The sequence below is a fragment of the Rhea pennata genome, chromosome 29 (assembly GCF_028389875.1).
Source record: "Rhea pennata isolate bPtePen1 chromosome 29, bPtePen1.pri, whole genome shotgun sequence".
Taxonomy (NCBI): domain Eukaryota; kingdom Metazoa; phylum Chordata; class Aves; order Rheiformes; family Rheidae; genus Rhea; species Rhea pennata.
The window spans coordinates 3,230,015-3,246,518 of NC_084691.1; the positions used below are offsets into that span (position 1 = coordinate 3,230,015).

Consider the following 16,504-nt stretch of genomic DNA (forward strand, 5'->3'; position numbering starts at 1 on the left):
CCGCGCTCGCTGGAACCAGGTGAGTGGGGGTCCTGCCCCCCCCCCCCCCCCACCTCCAGCACCCATGGGGAGGGCCCAGGTGTCCGGGCCGCAGCACCCCACCACCACCACCACCATGGGTGCTCTCTCCTCCATGCCGCAGAACAACCCGCTGTTCAGGAGCGCCGTCACCCACCACCCGTCAACCCCAACTACATTCGGGAGTGAGGGGCTGGGCACCCCCCTGGAAGGGGCAGGATGAGGCCGAGCCGTGGCCGTACCCACACCCCCACCCTGGAGCGTGGGGGCGCCTGCCCCACGGCGCCCTGCCGAGTGTCTCCCCTCCTGCACCCCGTCCTTGTCCCTGTCCCGGAGCCCGCTTCGCTGGAGGACAAAAGTCGCTCAATAAAGGGAGAAGCGCGGCGGCAGCCGAGACCGGGCGCTTTCGTGTCGCCGGTGGGAAGGGGTGTCCCCGCCGCGCCGCGGGGATGGGGGGGGCAGCGGGCGCCAGCCCCCCCCGGGGACGGCTGCGGGAAGGTGCCAGCCGCGGGGACGGATGCAGCCGGGCGCCGGGCACGGAGGGCGGTGGGCGCCAGCCCCCCCCCCCGGGGACGGCTGCGGGAAGGTGCCAGCCGCGGGGACGGATGCAGCTGGGCGCCGGCCCCCTTTGGGGACGGATGCAGCTCCGTGGGGACGTAGGCGGGTGGATGCCACATCGTGTGTGTGTGTGTCCCCCCTCCCAGCTCCGTTTTACTCGAGCGTAAACCCGTCCCCTTCCCCGCCAGGCCCCAAGAGAAGAAGCAAAAAAGAGGTTAGAAAAGAAAAACAATGACTTTTATTTAAATACCCTAAACGCCACGAAGGAACAGACACCACGCTACGGGTAAAAAGATACAAGTTCATAACATCTTATAAAAACTACGGTTTAAAAGTGATGCTGGGCTACCCGCTCAGGAACGCGCGCCCAGGCCCCCCCCCCCCGCCCCCTCCTTTCCCTCCCCCATAGCAAAATAAGTATATTAAAAAAAAAAAAAAAAAAGACAAAAAAATAAGCCATGGGACTTTTCCGGGGAGGGCGGGGGGCTCGGTCCGGCTGCGGGAGCCGCAGCTGCGCCGGGCCCGGCTCCTTCCTCTTCCTCGCGTCCCCCCGCCGGGTTTCGGGGGGCGGCGGGGGCCCGGCGGCGGCGGCGGGGGCGCAGGCGCTCGCGGGGCGGCGGCGGCTCCCGCTGCACTTTTGCCCTCGCGGGAAGGCGCAGACAGCGAAACCGGCGGGCGCCGCGGGGGTTTCGCTCCCGTTCCTAGTCAGCCCTCGGCCCCCACCTTTCCCACGCCGGGCGCCGAGGCGAGCAACGCGAAAGGGGGGCAAAAGACGCCGCTCCCGCCTCGGTCCCGGGAATAAAGACGACGGCACCCGCTCCGGCACGCGGGAAGCTTCGCGGGTGGGGGGGGCTCTCGGAGGAGAAGCGGCAAAGCCGCCTCGCGAGCCCCGAAGTTTTCCAGCCTCCGGAGAGCTGTTGTTTTCCGCGCCACGGCCCGGCCGAGCCGGCTCCCCTCCCGGCGCGGCCGCCTGCGCCGTTGGGGCGCCGGGTGCGAGGAAGTCCCCACCCAAGGCGGCCGCGGGGTCCGGCCCACCGACCGCAACCGCTTCGTCTGCATGTCCCCCCCCCCCCCCCAACACACACACACACCCCCAAGCCGACGGCGAGCCGGAGCCGAGGCCCACGCGGGAAAACGAACCAACCGTCCCGCGAAACGAACCCGCGTCGCGGAGAGGCGTCGCGGGGGGCCGCGCGGGCCGCCCGGAGCCTCGCGGCGGGCCCGAGAGCCGGAGCGCGGCCGGGCGCCGACGTGGCTCCTCCGGCCAACGCTCCCCCGCCGCAAGCGAGGACCCCGAGCGCGGCCTCAAATTTCCACCCCGGGCGGCCTCAACCGAGGGCCGAGCCGGAGGGGGTTGGAGCCGCTTCGGAGCTCTTCTTGCGGCACCAGCCGGGCCGAGGAGGTTTCCTGTTAGGCAACGCCGCTGCGAGCCCGGCCCCGCGCAGGAAGCGGCGCCGAGCACCCTCCGCTCGGCGCCCGGAGCCGTCGGGCAGCAGCGCGGAGCCCCCGAAATGGCTTCGCGAGCCGCCGCCGCCGCGCGGGAGCCCGGCCGTATCCGGCACGGCGCGGAAAGGAGCCGACGGCGCGAGGCGAGCGGGACGGCAGCAAGAGGCGACGGGGCAAAACTTCCCCCTCGGGCGGCGGCAGCTGGAGCGGCTCGGCCCGCTCTGCCCCCAGCGCCGCGGGTCCCGCCGGCGGATCGGGACGCGCTGCGTGGGACCGGGCGGAGCGGCGCCGCGGCGAGCGGGACGGGTCGGCCGCGGCCGGCTTCACGGCACGCCAGGGCCCCGGCCCAACACAGAAAAGAGGAAGGAGGCGACGGGTGGGGGGCTGCGGGGAGGCAATCGGGACCGCGGGCGCCCGCAGCCAACTCCGACGTGGCCGCGGCCCGGCTCCCCCTTCCCGCGCGCGCACCGGCAGCCCCATTTGCCCCCTTTTTTCCCTCCCCCTTCCAGGAGCGCTGACCTGAAGCGGTAACGGACGTGTTTCCTCCCGGGGAGGCGCGAGTTCGAGTCCCGGCTCCGAGGGGCTTGTTTCGAGGTCGACGCGGGCATTCGGGCAGCGCCGGCGGGGACCCGGGCCGGGCGCGAGCCCCTCGGTGCGCTCCTGCAGAGCGAGCTGCGGGCCCGGGGCGGGCCCGGGGGGAGGCGAACCTTCATCTTCTTCAAAAACTTGCTCACAGAACCATCCTCGGAGGCCAGTGGAGGAGGCAGAGGGCAAGGCAGGACGGGACGAAGCAGTTTGTCTCGCGGAGAAGCAGCAATTCATCAGTTTGCAGGTGCCGAACAGTCCGTTTTCGGCGGAGGCCGCGGTCCGCCGCCAGGCACCGACGGCTTCCCGAGGACGGTCTCTACCAGCGGAGGCGATTCCTGCTCCTCTCCGGTGTCGACGCTCAGCAGCCGAGGGCAGCTACGTGCCGCGCTCTCGCCAGGCTGGGACGCGGGCGGCGTTTTGGGTCCGGCCACAGGTGATCCCTGTCGCGGCGGTGCCAGCGGCCGCTCGGAGCGAAGGGTGCCGGGAAGCGGGGGACCTTCCGCAGGGAAGGAGGGATCCTGGCGGAGCCGGAGAGCTGCGTCTCCTCGCCCAGCAGCCCGCGAGGGCAGGGCTCTCCCTGGGGGGAGCCATCAGGAGGCCCGAGGCAGGGAGCCGGACCCCTCCGGGGTGGTGGGGGGAAGAGCCGAGGGCTTCTGCTGCTTGGTGACGCTCGGGGGCCAGCGAACGTGGCTGCGCGGCGCGAACGCCGCCCTCTCCGCGCCTCAGGGGCTCCTCGGGCGAAGGGAGCCTAGCAGCTCCCCCTGCTCGCTTCTGCTCACCCCCTCGCGAGCCGCAAGCCCCCAGAGCCGCCCCGGTCGAGGCTCCTTCCCTCGCCAAGACGGCGGGCGCTGGATTAGCATCAGCAAAACCCGGGAGAGCCTCGCCTCTTCCCAGATGCACCCCGCGCGCGGGCCGCCCCCGGCTCTCCGCTCCCGCCCAGCTGGCTGATCCCAGACCCCAGGGCTGGGTTTAACTTGTAAAAGGCCAGATCGCGGCCCCGCGCTGCCCGCCCCACGGCGCTGGGACCGTCGTGCCCTGCTCCGGCACCCAGGCCGGCGGCCTCCCGCGGGGCTCCCCAGCGGCGGCGCGGCACGGCGGAGCCTCTCCCCGCGGCCACGGGCCTCGCGCCAGCCCCGCGGCGATGCCACGGGGCGACGCCTCGGGGACCCAGGGCGGCAGGCTGCCAGCACACAGCCCGACCTGGCCCCCCGTTGGTTTTTTTGTTTTGTTTTGTTTTGCTTGCCAAGACTCCGTCTCGCCGCCCACCCGCCCGCCCACGTACCACACGGCTCTCCCCCAGCGCTGCCGCCTCTTCCCCTACCCCACCACCTCTGCCCGCTCTTTGCGGGTGGAGCAGGGGGGTGGAGGCAAGAGAAGCGAACAGCCACGAACACGCGCAGAGACTAGAAATGAAAAGGAAAGAGCTGCAGACCTCAGAGCGGCAGCCTGCAGCTGGGATGGGCCCCTGCCTTTCATACCTGAATCAAAAGCCTCCACGGCCTTTCGAACTTTTGCTCTCTCTCTTTTCTTGGAAAATGGGGTTAAAGAAGGTCCCTCCCCGCTAGACTTCCTACCTGAGAGCCTAGTGTCTGCGTGAACCCGTCCATCGGCCGAAAGGAAGCGGTAAGGGTTTGAAGCAAGTGTCGCTACTTTGTTCTGTTTAGGCCTGCTTGTTGCTCAAAGCCTTTCCTGAGAGGCAAATGGTGGTACTTCAAAACAAAGGGGGAAAACAAAAGGAAGGTTTATACACAGCTGCCCGTGGCTTCTGCTGGTTGGGAAAAGATTCCAGATCATCTTCAGCTTATGTACAGTGTCAGGACCTCATCTGAAAGTCTAGGAGAGTGGCCCGCTCTCCCCTCCCCGCTCCGCAGCGGGGAGCTGGAGCAGGCAAAACCAGACGGAAAAAACCCAGAGATCTCGTCCGTGTCCCGGCTCTTGCGAGGGGTCATCTCGGCTCCTAGAGCAGCAGCTGCGAGTCAGGGGTTTTGGTTTGGCAACCTTGGCACATTCGTTTGTGTCTAAGCAGCCTGTCTGTCCTGGAGAAGCTCTGCGGGAGACAGGAGAGGAGAGGGGAGGAGAAGGGGGTTACCAGCGCCGCGACCCCCCCCCCACCGGATCCAACCCAGCGGGCGGGGGCCAGCATTACCTGCATGCAGCGCTCGCACTGGTAGGGTTTCTCCCCGCTGTGCACGCGCTTGTGGCGCTCCAGGTGGTACTTCTGGATGAAGCGCATGTCGCACACGTCGCACTCGAAGGGCTTCTCGCCTGGGGGCACCGAGGGCAGGCGGTGAGGGGCACAAGGGAGCGGGCGAGAGGCTGCCGCCCTCTCCCCTGCCCGACGGGGCGTCTCTCCATTGCTAACCCCAGCACACCTGACTGCAGGATCACAGAAGCTCCTGAATTAGGCCCCTAACGAGCCAGGCTATTTAATTACCAGAGCTCCTGTGCTTGTCAGGATGGAGTCACTGAGACACGAGCAGCCAGAGGCTTGATCAGGGTGTTAAGCTCCCTCCTCTACCCTGAGGAACTGGAGCAGCCCCAGCCCAGCAGCCTTCACGGCCCAGCCCTTTACCCGTGTGGATGAGGATGTGTCTCTTGAGGTGGTAGCTGCTGCGAAAGGCCCCGTAGCAGTGCTCGCAGATGAAGTTCTTGGGGATCCTCAGCTGGAAGGAGCCGTTCTGTTCAATCACCACCACCTGCAGAGCAGATGCAGCCTGTCAGCTGCCAGGTTTTGGCCCTCCACCCTCCTTGCTCAGAAAGCCTCACCTCAAAGCCCTGCAGGAGCCACAAGCCTGCCTGCCCTGCGCAAGCAGAGACGCTCCTCCCCCCAGACCTGCCAGAGCCCAAGAAACCTCCTTCTCCATCATGGCAAACCTGGCTGTCGAGTCGAGATCCTCTCAGCGAGGAGCGGCTCTGTCCTTCGGCGCCGGCCGCCCGCTCACGACGCTGGTGACGGCACAGGTAGGGAAGGTTGGTCCCGAGGGGCGCGGGCTCCTCAGCGGGACTCCCCCAGCCCCGCTCTGCCCCCACCGCATTAGGTCCCATTACCTGCCTTTTTAATGGACTTTTTTGGCTGCGAAGCTTCGGCTGTCTCCTCCTCTTTGCGGCTGCGAGACTTCTCGCCGTCCGGACGGAGACCCTTTGGCGGAGAAAACCGATTTCAGGCCTCCTCCCGCGGCCCCAGCTCCTCTCCGCAGCACGAAGCGTGGCCATAAAGCCCAGGGCAGCGGGGAGCTCTACCATACCAGCACGTCCGGGCTGCTTCCTCTCTCCCCGTTCTCCGCCTGTTTAGAGCTCTGTTTTGGCATCATCTTCTTGCTGGCCACCGTTGGCACGAGGCACACTCCAGAGAGGCCTTCGCAGGCCAGGAGGCTCGCCTGCGGAAAGACAAACAGGCAGGTGAGCCGCAGGCGTCGAGCCGCGCGGTGACCGAGCCGTCGCCGATCGGCCGGCGAGCAAAACACGCCGAAGCCCTGCGAGTGATGGAAACCGGCCGTGCTCAACCCCGTGCAAGCGAGGCTGAGACCCCGTCGCGCCCGGTGGGGGCTAGAGAGAAGGCAGAGGACCTAGTCGCTACTGGGAGCTAATGGGAGAGTTCGGATGGTTAGTTCCCTGGAGCTCGAGCAGCGTTTAGGGAGCAGGTTCCCGAGTCCGCGGCGTACGGACGCGTCCGTGCGCCGCCGGGCTGGGGAATCTCTCCCCGCTCCGGGCTCCGGCGGGCTCCGGCGCCGCGCCTCGGTGCGGTCCGGCAGCGAGGCGGGGAGGGAAAGGACGAACGCACGCGTTCCCCAGCCCGGGTGCGAGGGACCGGGGCGGGGCTGCGGCGCCCCTCGATGTCACCGCTGCTCCGCTCGGCGGCAGCTGCGGCGCGCGCAGCGAGCACGACCTCTCCCCTCGCTCACAGGGCTCTGCAGCTCCCTGTGGCGGCGGATCTTGGGGTACAGATGGGAAAATTGGGGCTCATTACCTGAGCCATCTTGTGTCTGTCTGTCCTCAACAAACGGATTGTAACAATTCTTTAGCCTTAATTCTCTCCCAGGAAAGAATTTTACGGTTAGAAAGACTGTTTCAGTTAATCATTTTTTTGCTGGTCTTGTCCAGTACCCTCCACTTTGCCGACATCTTTCTGGGATCGGGGAACCCGGTGCCGCGGGCGCGTCGAGGCGGTTCCTCCTCAGCCCTGGGAGGGCCGGCAGGGCTAGGCAGGACGGGGACTGCCCGCACCGCTCTTACAGCGGAGACATCCCCAGCCCCGCTCCGCTCGGGGACGGGTGCCGGCTCCGCGCGGGGAGAACGCTGCTGCGGGTCTTCGCCTGCCCGGCTGGAGCCTGCGGGGAAGAGACCGACGGTTACAGGGGACGGGGAGGCCAGCGCCGCTGGGCCGGGCCCCCCAGCTGGCTGGGCGGGGGGGGGGATGCTGGTCTCCTTGATGCCAGCAGCACACAAAGGGTGGCAATGTCACCTGCTAGGGGACTTGTGGTGGTGGGGTGACCCTGGGGGGGGGGGGAGGGGGAACACTGGGGGCAGAGGTGACCTGGGATGGGGGGGGGGGACACTGGGCAGGAGGGGAACACGGGGGTGCAAGTGAGCTGGGATGAGGGAGGACACTGGGGCAGAGGTGACTGGGGATGGTGGGGGGGGGGACTGCGGCAGGGGTGATCCAGGATGGGGGGGTGACACCGGACAAGAGGATCGGGGAGGAGGTGACCTGGGATGGGGGGGGGTGATGCCGGGTTTGGGGGTGGGGGGAGGGGGTCGACTCGAGGGAGGAGGGTGTCCGGAGGGGGCGACACCCCTCGGGGGTGGCTCTGCCCGGCGTGGGGGGGGAGGGGCGACCTCCGGGGGCGGGCGGAGCTCCCGCCCCACCCCTCCCCCTCCCGGCCGATAAAGGGGGAGGGGGGAACCGCGCGTGCGCGCTGGGCCCACCCGGTGTCGCCCCCCCTTCCCCTCCCCCCCCCAGCCGCGCCGGTGCTTTCCCGGTGGGGGAGGGGGGATGGGCTGAGGCGGCGGCGCGCGCAGCCGGGCCCGGTGAGGGGCGCGGGCCGGGCCGGGCCAGGTCCGCCCCCTCTCCTCCTCCCCCCGGGGGGCTGCGTGCGGGCAGGAAGGGGCGGGAGCTCCGTACCTGCCGCGGCCCCTCCGCGCTCCGCTCCGCGCCGCCCGCCGCACCGACAAGTTTACAAACCGCCGCGGCCCCAGCGCCCCCCCCCTTCCCTCGGCCGCCGCCGCCAACCCGGAACCGGAAACACCCGCCCCCGCCGGCGCTTCCGGCCGAGGCTGTAGGGCGGGGAGGGAAGCAGCGCCCCACGCGCGCGCAGAACCGCGCGGCGACGCCCTCGTGGCCGCCGCCATCTTGGAACCGGGCGGCGGTTGTCAGGGCGACCGAGGAAGGGAGGGCGGAAGCGTCCGCGGCCTCCTGGGCTCGGCCCTGGGCGGGGGGCAGGGAACTGCCCCCCCACCCCCTTATTGCCCCTTGGAGGGGGGGGGGCTGTCGGCTTGTTGCCCCGGGGGGGGTCACACCCTGTTATTGCCCTCACGGGGGTGGCTCTTTCCTCCCCCCTTCCCTCTTATTGCCCCTGGGGGGGGGGTGTCGCCCCCCCCACAGTCTGTTATGGCCCCCAGGGTGCCCTGCCCCCCCCAATTGCCCTTGGGGGGGTCTCTCCCCCCGTAGCCCCTTATTGCCCCTGGGGGTGTCCTGTTCCCCCCTTATTGCCCCTGGGGGGTTCCTTTCCCCACATTGCCCCTGGTGGTGGGTCTTAGCCCCCTCCTCCCCACGTTGTGACCCATTTGGGGGGGGGGGCTGTTCTCTCCTTAATGCCCCACCGGGGACATCCTTTCCCCTTGCCCTGTTATTCCTCCGGGGCAGCTTCTGCCTCGTGACACCCCGGGGAGGGCAAACGCCGGCCCCCTGGCCCCCCATCTCCGCTGCCCGTCCTCAGTCCCTCTCCCCTTTTCCTGCCTCCTTGCAGCCTGCAGAGGCGCTTTCCTGGCATCCGACGCGCGGACACGTCGGAAGCGTCCTCCGACGGGCTCGGCGCTCCTGGCCCCCCGGGGCGGCTGCAGGAGCCGCTGCGATGCGGCTGGCGGCACTGAGGGACCCGGGCGGCGAAGCAGTGAGCCCTGAGTTTGCTCTCCCGAGCGTTTTGGAGGTCCTTTTCCCCGCCCCATCCTGATTTTTCTCCCGGGATGATAATATCACGTCCCGTGGGGCTGCTCGGTTGCTCCCTGGCCTCCCTCCCTGCCCTCGTCTTCCCGTGGCCGATAAATGCTTAGCAAGTGCCCGAGTTTGCCGCCCTTACGTGCCGTCCCCGACGCTCCGTTTTCCGTCAGCGCCTCTGTGTCGGTGCCCGTGGGGCGGCCGCGCTGGGGACTCTGCTTTCAGCCTGCTTCAACCCTCTGAGCGCCCCTTGAGCTCCTCATTTGCAGGGAAAAAAAAAAAAAAAAAGGAATAAAAACCCCCTCCACTTAAGCTAATCCCATCTCCTGTTTTTTGTATAGGGTCTCCTCCGGAGGTGTTGCGGTTTGCTTTCTGTACCCTATACGTTTCTGAAGCTGCGAGAAGCAGGGCTGTCGCCTGTGGCCTTTGCTGTGCTTGGGGAGAAGCGTCTCTGGGGCACAGGTAAGCGTTTCGCTCTGGAGGGGACCGGCTCACGCTGACGGCGTGCGAAACGGTGGCCCCGTGCTCCTGCCACGCGCCGGGCCGCAGCGAGGGGCTGCAGCCGGCTTCTCCTTCCTATTTCTATTCCTGGAAGGAAGGGCTTCGGTTTGAGCCTTCGCTAGAGGGGCCTTCGGGTGGCCCCAAGCGTCGGGCAAATCCTCTGGATGCGGGGTGAGCTTTTGGGGGAAGGTTTAAAGGAATTGTGGCTGAGTTTCTGCCCCGGGGAGGAGGGGGCGAGCGCTCAGAGCCCCGTGCAGGGAGCCTGGCTCCTCCATAGCACGTCCTGATCGGCAGGGTAGGATCAGGAAACGCAGCCGGTTCCCGCGTGAGCGGCTCGTCGCAGCAGCCTGGCAGGCTGCGTTTTACCTCCCTCGGAGGGATGCAGTACGGCAGGAGGAACCGGTCGCTGGGGGCAGGATGCTCCGCTGGGGGCTCCGGCTCCTTCCCACCAGCCTGGTGGACTCGTGGGCTTTGCTTCGAGGGATGTGGACCAAGGGGGAGTGTTCCCTGCTGTGGGAGCACGGGGCCTGCAGGGGCCTGATGCTGTCCGGGCAGCGTTAAGACCAACGGGTTGAGGTTCAGCCTGCATCGAAACCAGTGCTGGGTGTGAGGGAGAGACTGGGAGAGCGGGAGGCTGCTTGGGAGTCATTACTTTGCGCTCACCTTGTCTCCCTTCCCCCTTTCTGCAGCTCCTCCCTGGAGATAGGAGATACCATCCCCTTTTGCCCTGGTTTGCAAAGTCCCTGCTGGCCCGAGCCGTCCGTTCATCCGTGTGCAGACGACAGCCAGGAAGGAGAGCGCGCCGGCTGCCTCCGGAGAGATCCCAGCTGCGGAGACAGGGCTTTGGCACGGCGACCGGCTGGCAGCAGGCCCCTCGGAGCGGCTGGCTGCACCTTTAAGAGCTGCTTTGCGAAGAGCCGAGGAGCCGCTCTCCGTCAGCTCCCTTGTACTTTGTCCCTTCGCAGCACGGCACTGAAACAGGAGCAGGTAACAGGGCACCGAGGCCGTGCCAGGGGCCGTGAGGGGCACCCACTGGGGGCTGCTGGCCCTACGGGGGAAGGGGCTGCGTGGCGCGGATGGGAAGGGCTCTCCACGCTGCTGAGAGCTTGGAGGAGAAACCTCGGCTGCAGAGCCCGTACAGGGGGGGATAGAGTCCTCCAGGGTTTCCCAGGAGATCCCTTCTGGGAAACATCCAGCATAGCAATTTTTTTTTTTTTTTGGGGGGGGGAGGGGTATCACAGCTGGGATGGAGCTGGGGGAAGGCAGCGTCTTGTTCACCATCGAACTCTCATCTTCGCTCTCCAGATGAGCACAGATTTGGGGGCAAGGAGCGTCTCCGTTATTGATTAGTGGGTGTGCTTGGACTCCTCCACGTTCCCATAGCACAGAGAGGCGCTGTAAAAGCAGCGGCTGCTCCTGGTCTCCGGGTGAAGGAAGTTTGCAGGAACGCAGGAACTTGCTGTGGCAGGAGGTGGTTCCAATCAAACTGAGCCCCAAGGGCGAAACTGAGACCTGGCAGAGGGTTTTGAAGTGTGCAGAGGAGATAAAGACGACTTGCCAGACACAGATAGGAAGTGTGAAAGTCCAGGTTTTCAGCTAATTCATTTCAGGAAAGCTTTTCTCTTTAATGTGGTGCCTTGTTAATGTGAGAAACTCTCTACCCCGAGGCTGCAGCAGGACTCCGGAAAGGCTCTGCCGTTGTGAAAATCCCCTGTTTGTGCAAAGTGAAAAAAGTAAGGGAGCGTCTTTCCACGGCCTGCTGCAGAGCGCAGAGAGGCAGCAACAAGGGGAACGGGAACTTCCCTGCCGGCAGATTGACCCTGGGTTCGTAGGTCCCTGGATCTGGTCGCCAAGCTTGGGGAATGAGGTGTTTTGGGGCTGGCCTCCCTGCTGGCTCCGGATCCCCTTCCCCAGGGATGCCTTCCCAGGCCATGTACATGCAGCAGGGCTGGGGCTTGGTGCGTGTCCTGGTGGGGCATGTGGCACAGAGTGACATCTGTCTTATGTGTCTCCGCTGCCCAGGGGATGAGCAGGAGAGACAGCTCATGATGGCCGAGAGCAGCAGCTTGGAGCATCCTGGCCTGGATAAGGCAGCTGGCGAGGAGTTCCTGCAGGAAGCCTTCCAGATCCTCCTGGAAGAAGCCATCAGGAAGGGCATGGATGCGACAGAGAAGGTGAGCTAGCCCTGGAGCAGCAGAATGAGGAGGGGACCGGGGTGGGAACGGTGCCAGAGCTCCAGGTGGATTAGTAGGGAGCCCTGTCCAGGGCTTTTCTGAGCCAGGTCTCGCAGCGACAGTTGTGCCTGTCCCTGCCCTTTGCTCCTGCCGTGGGCAGCCCAAGTGCGGAGGGGGCAGGCAGCAGCGTGGGGATGGCCGTGGGTGATCGGGGGCAGCCGGCCTCACTGAGGCCTGGGCTGCCACCCTCACACGGGCCAGCCAGCAGCTGGGGACAGGGTCCCTTGGGGACCCTGCTGTCCCCCCTCGCCCACCAAAAACAGGGTCAAGCAGCCCCTGCTCAAGGGACAGGCCGCGAGGTAGCCTGGGTGCTCGGATCTGGTCTCCCTCAACTGCCCCTCGAGTAGTGACTCCTGCCCGGCAGAGCGGGATACGTGGCCCCGTATCCCTGAACCTCATCCCTGCAGGTCTGTGAGTGGAAGGAGCCCCGGGAGCTGCGGGAGCTGCTGGACCTGGAGCTGAGGAGCCACGGGGAGCCGCGGCAGAGAGTGCTGGAGCGCTGCCGAGACGTCATCCGATACAGCGTGAAAACCTGTGAGCGTGGAGGGACGCCAGCCGCCCCGGGGGCTGAGCCGCCGTGCGAGGCCGGCTCCCCACCCAGCGGTACAACGTCCTCCGGGTCACGGGTCCGGCACGGCTCCGCTCACGGCTTGGTCCGTGCACCCTGCTGCACGTGCCGGTCCGGACACAGCCCTGCTGCTGCTCGCAGCTCCGCCGCGCACCCTGCCGCACGCGCAGCTCACGACGCGGCCCAGCTCGCGCGTGTCACGGTTGCCCCCTCGTGGCTTGTGGCCCAAGGACCCGAGCTCCTCGCAGGGCGGTGATGACAGGGATGCAGTTGTCGGGGGTCCTGTGAGGCTCCTGACCTCCCTGGCGAGCTGCCCTCGCCTGCCTGCCGCTGAGGCCTCTCCCTGTTTCATTGTCCCCCAGGTCACCCTCGCTTCTTTAACCAGCTGTTTTCTGGCCTGGACCATCATGCCCTGATGGGACGCATGATCACAGAGACCCTCAACACCAGCCAGTACGTGCTTGCACCTGGGAGGGCACTGTAACTGCTCACAGGGATCTCGTTAGATGCCATAAGCAAGGAGTTTTTGGGGGGTCTCACTTCCATCAAGGTTTTGGGGAGCCTGAAGGGGAATGGGGGAGGCCAGCAGCGCGTCCGACCGCATGCGAGCAGAGCCGGGTTGCGTGCCTTCCAGGTACACCTACGAGATTGCCCCCGTGTTCGTGCTCATGGAGGAGGTGGTGCTGGCGAAGCTGCGGGAGCTGGTGGGCTGGAGCACTGGGGACGGGATCTTCTCCCCAGGTGCGTGAGGCCGGCGGGTGCGGGCTGCGTTAAGCCCTTTCCGTTCCTGGGTGCCGGGCCCCGGACTGGCTCCCAGCCAGCACGGCAGGAATCGCCGCGGGTTTGGTCCCAGCCCAGCGGTGGCTTGGCCAGGTCTCCTGACTGTCCCCCCAGTCCCAGCCAGCCGGGACCTCCAAGTTTTTGTCCCCTCATAGGTGGCTCCATCTCCAACATGTACGCCATGAACGTGGCCCGGTACCACCGCTTCCCGGACAGCAAGCAGAAAGGCAGCTGGGCCCTGCCGCGCCTGGTGCTCTTCACTTCACGGGAGGTATGGAGCGGGGCTCTCCCACCCTTCCTCCTCCCCGCGCTCGGTGGCTGCTCTCCGGCAGGTCTCGGGGCAGCCTGCACGTTGCCTGAATGGAGCTGGGACACGTGTGGAGACAGGAGGGGAGAGGGTGGGTTGGGAGAGGCTGGATGGTTTGGGACCAATCCTCGGTCTGATCCCCATCTATTCCCCTCTCAGGGCCACTACTCCATCCAGAAGGGAGCCGCGTTCCTGGGCATCGGCACCGACAACGTCTACCTGGTCGGTGTTGATGAGAGGTGAGAGCATCCAGGCCGATCCGAGCCGGAGTCCAGTAGATCCTGGCTCTGCTCGTTGACCAAATCACTGCTGGGATTTTTGCTCAATGTCCATTAGGGGGAAGATGATCCCCGAGGAGCTGGAGAAGGAGATTGAGAGGGCAAAAGCCGAGGTGAGATTAGAGGGAGAGGAGAGCACCCGCGTGGTGCTGGGGCGGAGGGGCAGAGCCACGCGCGACGGGCGGCCCTCACCGCTGTCCCCTGCCCGTTCAGGGCGCGGTGCCTTTCTTTGTCAGTGCCACCTGTGGCACCACGGTCCTGGGCGCCTTCGACCCGCTGGAGAGCATAGCAGACGTGTGCCAACGCCACGGCATCTGGTTCCATGTGGATGTGAGTGACTTTAGGGGGGATACGAGGCCGTGTGGGTGTCCTGCTGGGTCCCCCGGGCCTCTGCACGAGCCCCATCTTCCCCACGGCGTCTCTAGGAACGGTGGCTGCTCTGACACATCTCTCCCTGCCTCGCAGGCTGCTTGGGGCGGCAGCGCCCTGCTCTCCAGGAAACACCGGCACCTCCTGACCGGCATTGAGAGGCGAGTACCTCCGAGGCTGGGGCCCGGCTCTGAGCTAGGCCACTAAAAGGCGAGTTCGGAGCTGATTTTAACACTCGCAGATCCAGGGACAACGATCTTGCCGCGTGTCCCGCTTGGCTTTACCCTGAGCCGCAGCCTTGAGCGAGCTGCTGCCAGGATGAAGGCAACAGTGGTGGGAAGGGCTGCGCTCTGCCCCTAGGGGCGATTGCTGCTCTGGGTATCACCCCCGGGCTCTCAGCCTCCCTGGCTGGGCTCGGGGCTTGCAGTCACCCCCGGGCCCGCTTTGTCCCTCTCCCGCAGGGCGGACTCGGTGGCCTGGAACCCCCACAAGATGCTGATGGTGGGTTTGCAGTGCTCCGCCTTCCTGCTCCGAGACAGCTCCGTAGGTCCCGCCGCCCTTGTCCGGCCCCGGGGGCAACCCCAGGGCGCTGGGACATCCCTGCCCACCTGCCCTGCGCTTGTCAGCGCCCGCTGGCCGCGGGGTCACAGCCGTCTCTTGCAGGGCCTGCTCCAGCGGTGCCACGGGGCCAGCGCCACGTACCTCTTCCAGCCTGACAAGTTCTACGACGTGTCCTACGACACGGGTGACAAGACCATCCAGTGCGGCCGCAGGGTGGACTGCCTCAAGCTCTGGCTGCTCTGGAAGGCCGTGGGGACCGAGGGGCTGGAGAGACGCGTGGACCGGGCCTTCGCCTTCACCAGGTGAGCGCCGGGAAGGCGGCAGGGCAGCGGTGCCCTCGAGTCCCCGGTTCGGGTCGGGCCGTTAGCTTCCCTGATGCCTCGTGCCTTTGTAGCGAGGTTGGTCCTGTGGCTTACGCTCTTGTTTGCCCCCAGATACCTGGCCGAGGAGGTTAAGAGGAGGGAAGGCTTCCAGCTGGTGCTAGAGGTACTGCCTGCCTAGCAGAGGAGGTGAAGGTGCCCTGAGAGACTGAGTGGGGGTACTAGGACGAGCAGGGACTCCTGGGCTCTGCTCCCTGCTCTAACCATGGCTCGGAGGCTCTTTATGCCTCATCCCCCCGCTTGGAAACTGCCTAAGGCATCACAGGGACGGGGACAAGCACCAGGGAGGCATCGGAAGGGGCCCTGCCCATTTCCAGCTGCTTCTGGGATCTGCGAGCTGGGGAAGTCGATCTAAAGCCCAGGGGGTTCCTGAAACGGGAATGGGAAGAGATGAGGGAAAGCAGGTGTCCCCCAGGCCCCCTTTTCCGGAGGCGATGCGTCCGTGTGGGGTGCTCCTCAGAGAGCACTGCTGTAGGGGCCCCCGCTGTGTCCTCCTCCCGCAGCCGGAGTTCATCAACCTCTGCTTCTGGTTCGTGCCGCCCAGCCTGCGGGGCAAGGAGGGCTCTGCAGATTACTGGCCCAGGCTGGGCAAGGTGAGCGCCAGCGTCGGCCCTCCGCGGCCGGCCCCTCGAAGCCCTGAGGTCCACGGCCTGGCCCTGGAGCACAGGGTGGCTTTGACCAGCCCTGTTGCGCTGTGGACCTGAGCGGGTCACGTCTCCATCTCCACGCAGGTGGCTCCCGTGATCAAGGAGCGGATGATGAAATCGGGCTCCATGATGGTGGGTTACCAACCGCTCGACGCCAAGGTCAACTTCTTCCGCCAGATCGTTACCAACCCTGCGGTCACCAGGGCGGACTTGGATTTCTTCCTGGATGAGATCGAGAGGCTCGGCAGGGATCTGTAGGGATCCTGGGGGCCTTGTGCAGCCCCTACTCTGTTCCGTTGGCTCCTCCAGCTCCTCTCCATGCTGGAAGGCCATGGGAAATGCTTGCTTGCACGCAGACCGGAGTTCCCTGCCCCGTCCTCTGCGAGCCGCTGCCTAACGCGCTTCACCACGCCTCAACATTAAGCTGGTCCACAATCCTGTTCCCTCAGCTTTTCTCGGATTCACTCCTTTCTCCTCCCTCAGAGATTGTTCCAAACTGAGAGCCTCAAGTGAGGGTGTTCAGGGAGCCGGAAGAGGGGAAGAGCCCAAGGTTATGGAGAAGCCCGTGCAGCCCGGGGCCTGCAGGCGGCTGCTCCCTGCTCTGCTGAGCTGTGGATATGTTTTGCCCACTGACACTGGACCCCTGTGGGCTCATGCTCCAGGAAAGTCAATGCTTGGCGTGAAACGATGGCACCCAGCACGTGCTTCTGCAATGGGTGCTCCAAAGGCAACATCTGCGTGTCCAGCCAGGGATGCTTTCACCGTGATACTGGTAGGAATTTCTCCTGCTTTGGCCAGGGCTGTCTGAACGGCCTAACCCCAACTCGAATCTTCCTGGGCTGCGTCCCCCCAGCTTTTCTGCGTCCCCACGCCACCCCCAGAGCACTTGGGCCAACTCTTAATAAAATAAATGTGCAGTAAACATAGCAACAGCTCTCCCACCCACCAGGCTGCTTGGCTCCAGGGGAAGAGGTGTTAGAGGGTGTCGCGGCATCCCGGGGGAACGATGGGTTCCCGGGAACGATGAGCAGAAATGACCCCGGTGCCTTTTGTTCTCCATCTCCCCTCACTGATGTCAGGATGGCACCGGGGGGGGGGCCGCCCCTGGGGCCCCG

The 16,504-nt window shown here is 66.1% G+C and overlaps 2 protein-coding genes across 8 annotated transcripts; one reads left to right on the plus strand and one right to left on the minus strand.

Annotated features, from left to right (window-relative positions):
* Positions 1–3,895: 3,895 nt before the first annotated feature.
* ZNF740 (zinc finger protein 740) lies at positions 3,896–8,926 on the minus strand. 4 transcript variants are annotated; one of them, XM_062597353.1, is made up of 8 exons: positions 8,907–8,926; positions 6,715–6,938; positions 5,856–5,987; positions 5,663–5,749; positions 5,485–5,556; positions 5,183–5,306; positions 4,757–4,875; positions 3,896–4,657 (listed from the first exon to the last, which is right to left on the minus strand). In XM_062597353.1, the coding sequence occupies exons 2-8, from the start codon at positions 6,730–6,732 to the stop codon at positions 4,568–4,570; spliced, it is 642 nt and encodes a 213-aa protein (XP_062453337.1). In that variant the 5' UTR covers positions 6,733–6,938; positions 8,907–8,926; the 3' UTR covers positions 3,896–4,567. The 4 variants fall into 4 exon arrangements, with proteins under 4 accessions (XP_062453337.1, XP_062453336.1, XP_062453338.1 ...); XM_062597352.1 differs by lacking the exon at positions 8,907–8,926 and adding an exon at positions 7,733–7,816; XM_062597354.1 differs by lacking the exon at positions 8,907–8,926 and adding an exon at positions 7,733–7,816 and having other exon boundaries at positions 6,578–6,938.
* LOC134152109 (cysteine sulfinic acid decarboxylase-like) lies at positions 8,431–16,315 on the plus strand. Of its 4 annotated transcripts, XM_062597200.1 has the most exons (18): positions 8,431–8,720; positions 9,106–9,226; positions 9,955–10,252; positions 10,933–11,089; positions 11,288–11,439; positions 11,907–12,033; positions 12,430–12,520; positions 12,702–12,808; positions 13,003–13,118; positions 13,314–13,393; positions 13,491–13,545; positions 13,646–13,762; positions 13,898–13,962; positions 14,263–14,344; positions 14,465–14,664; positions 14,797–14,848; positions 15,246–15,335; positions 15,474–16,315. In XM_062597200.1, the coding sequence occupies exons 5-18, from the start codon at positions 11,311–11,313 to the stop codon at positions 15,645–15,647; spliced, it is 1,485 nt and encodes a 494-aa protein (XP_062453184.1). In that variant the 5' UTR covers positions 8,431–8,720; positions 9,106–9,226; positions 9,955–10,252; positions 10,933–11,089; positions 11,288–11,310; the 3' UTR covers positions 15,648–16,315. The 4 variants fall into 4 exon arrangements, with proteins under 4 accessions (XP_062453184.1, XP_062453185.1, XP_062453186.1 ...); XM_062597201.1 differs by lacking the exon at positions 14,797–14,848 and having other exon boundaries at positions 15,474–15,573; XM_062597203.1 differs by lacking the exons at positions 8,431–8,720; positions 9,106–9,226 and having other exon boundaries at positions 10,235–10,252; positions 10,940–11,089.
* Positions 16,316–16,504: the final 189 nt, after the last annotated feature.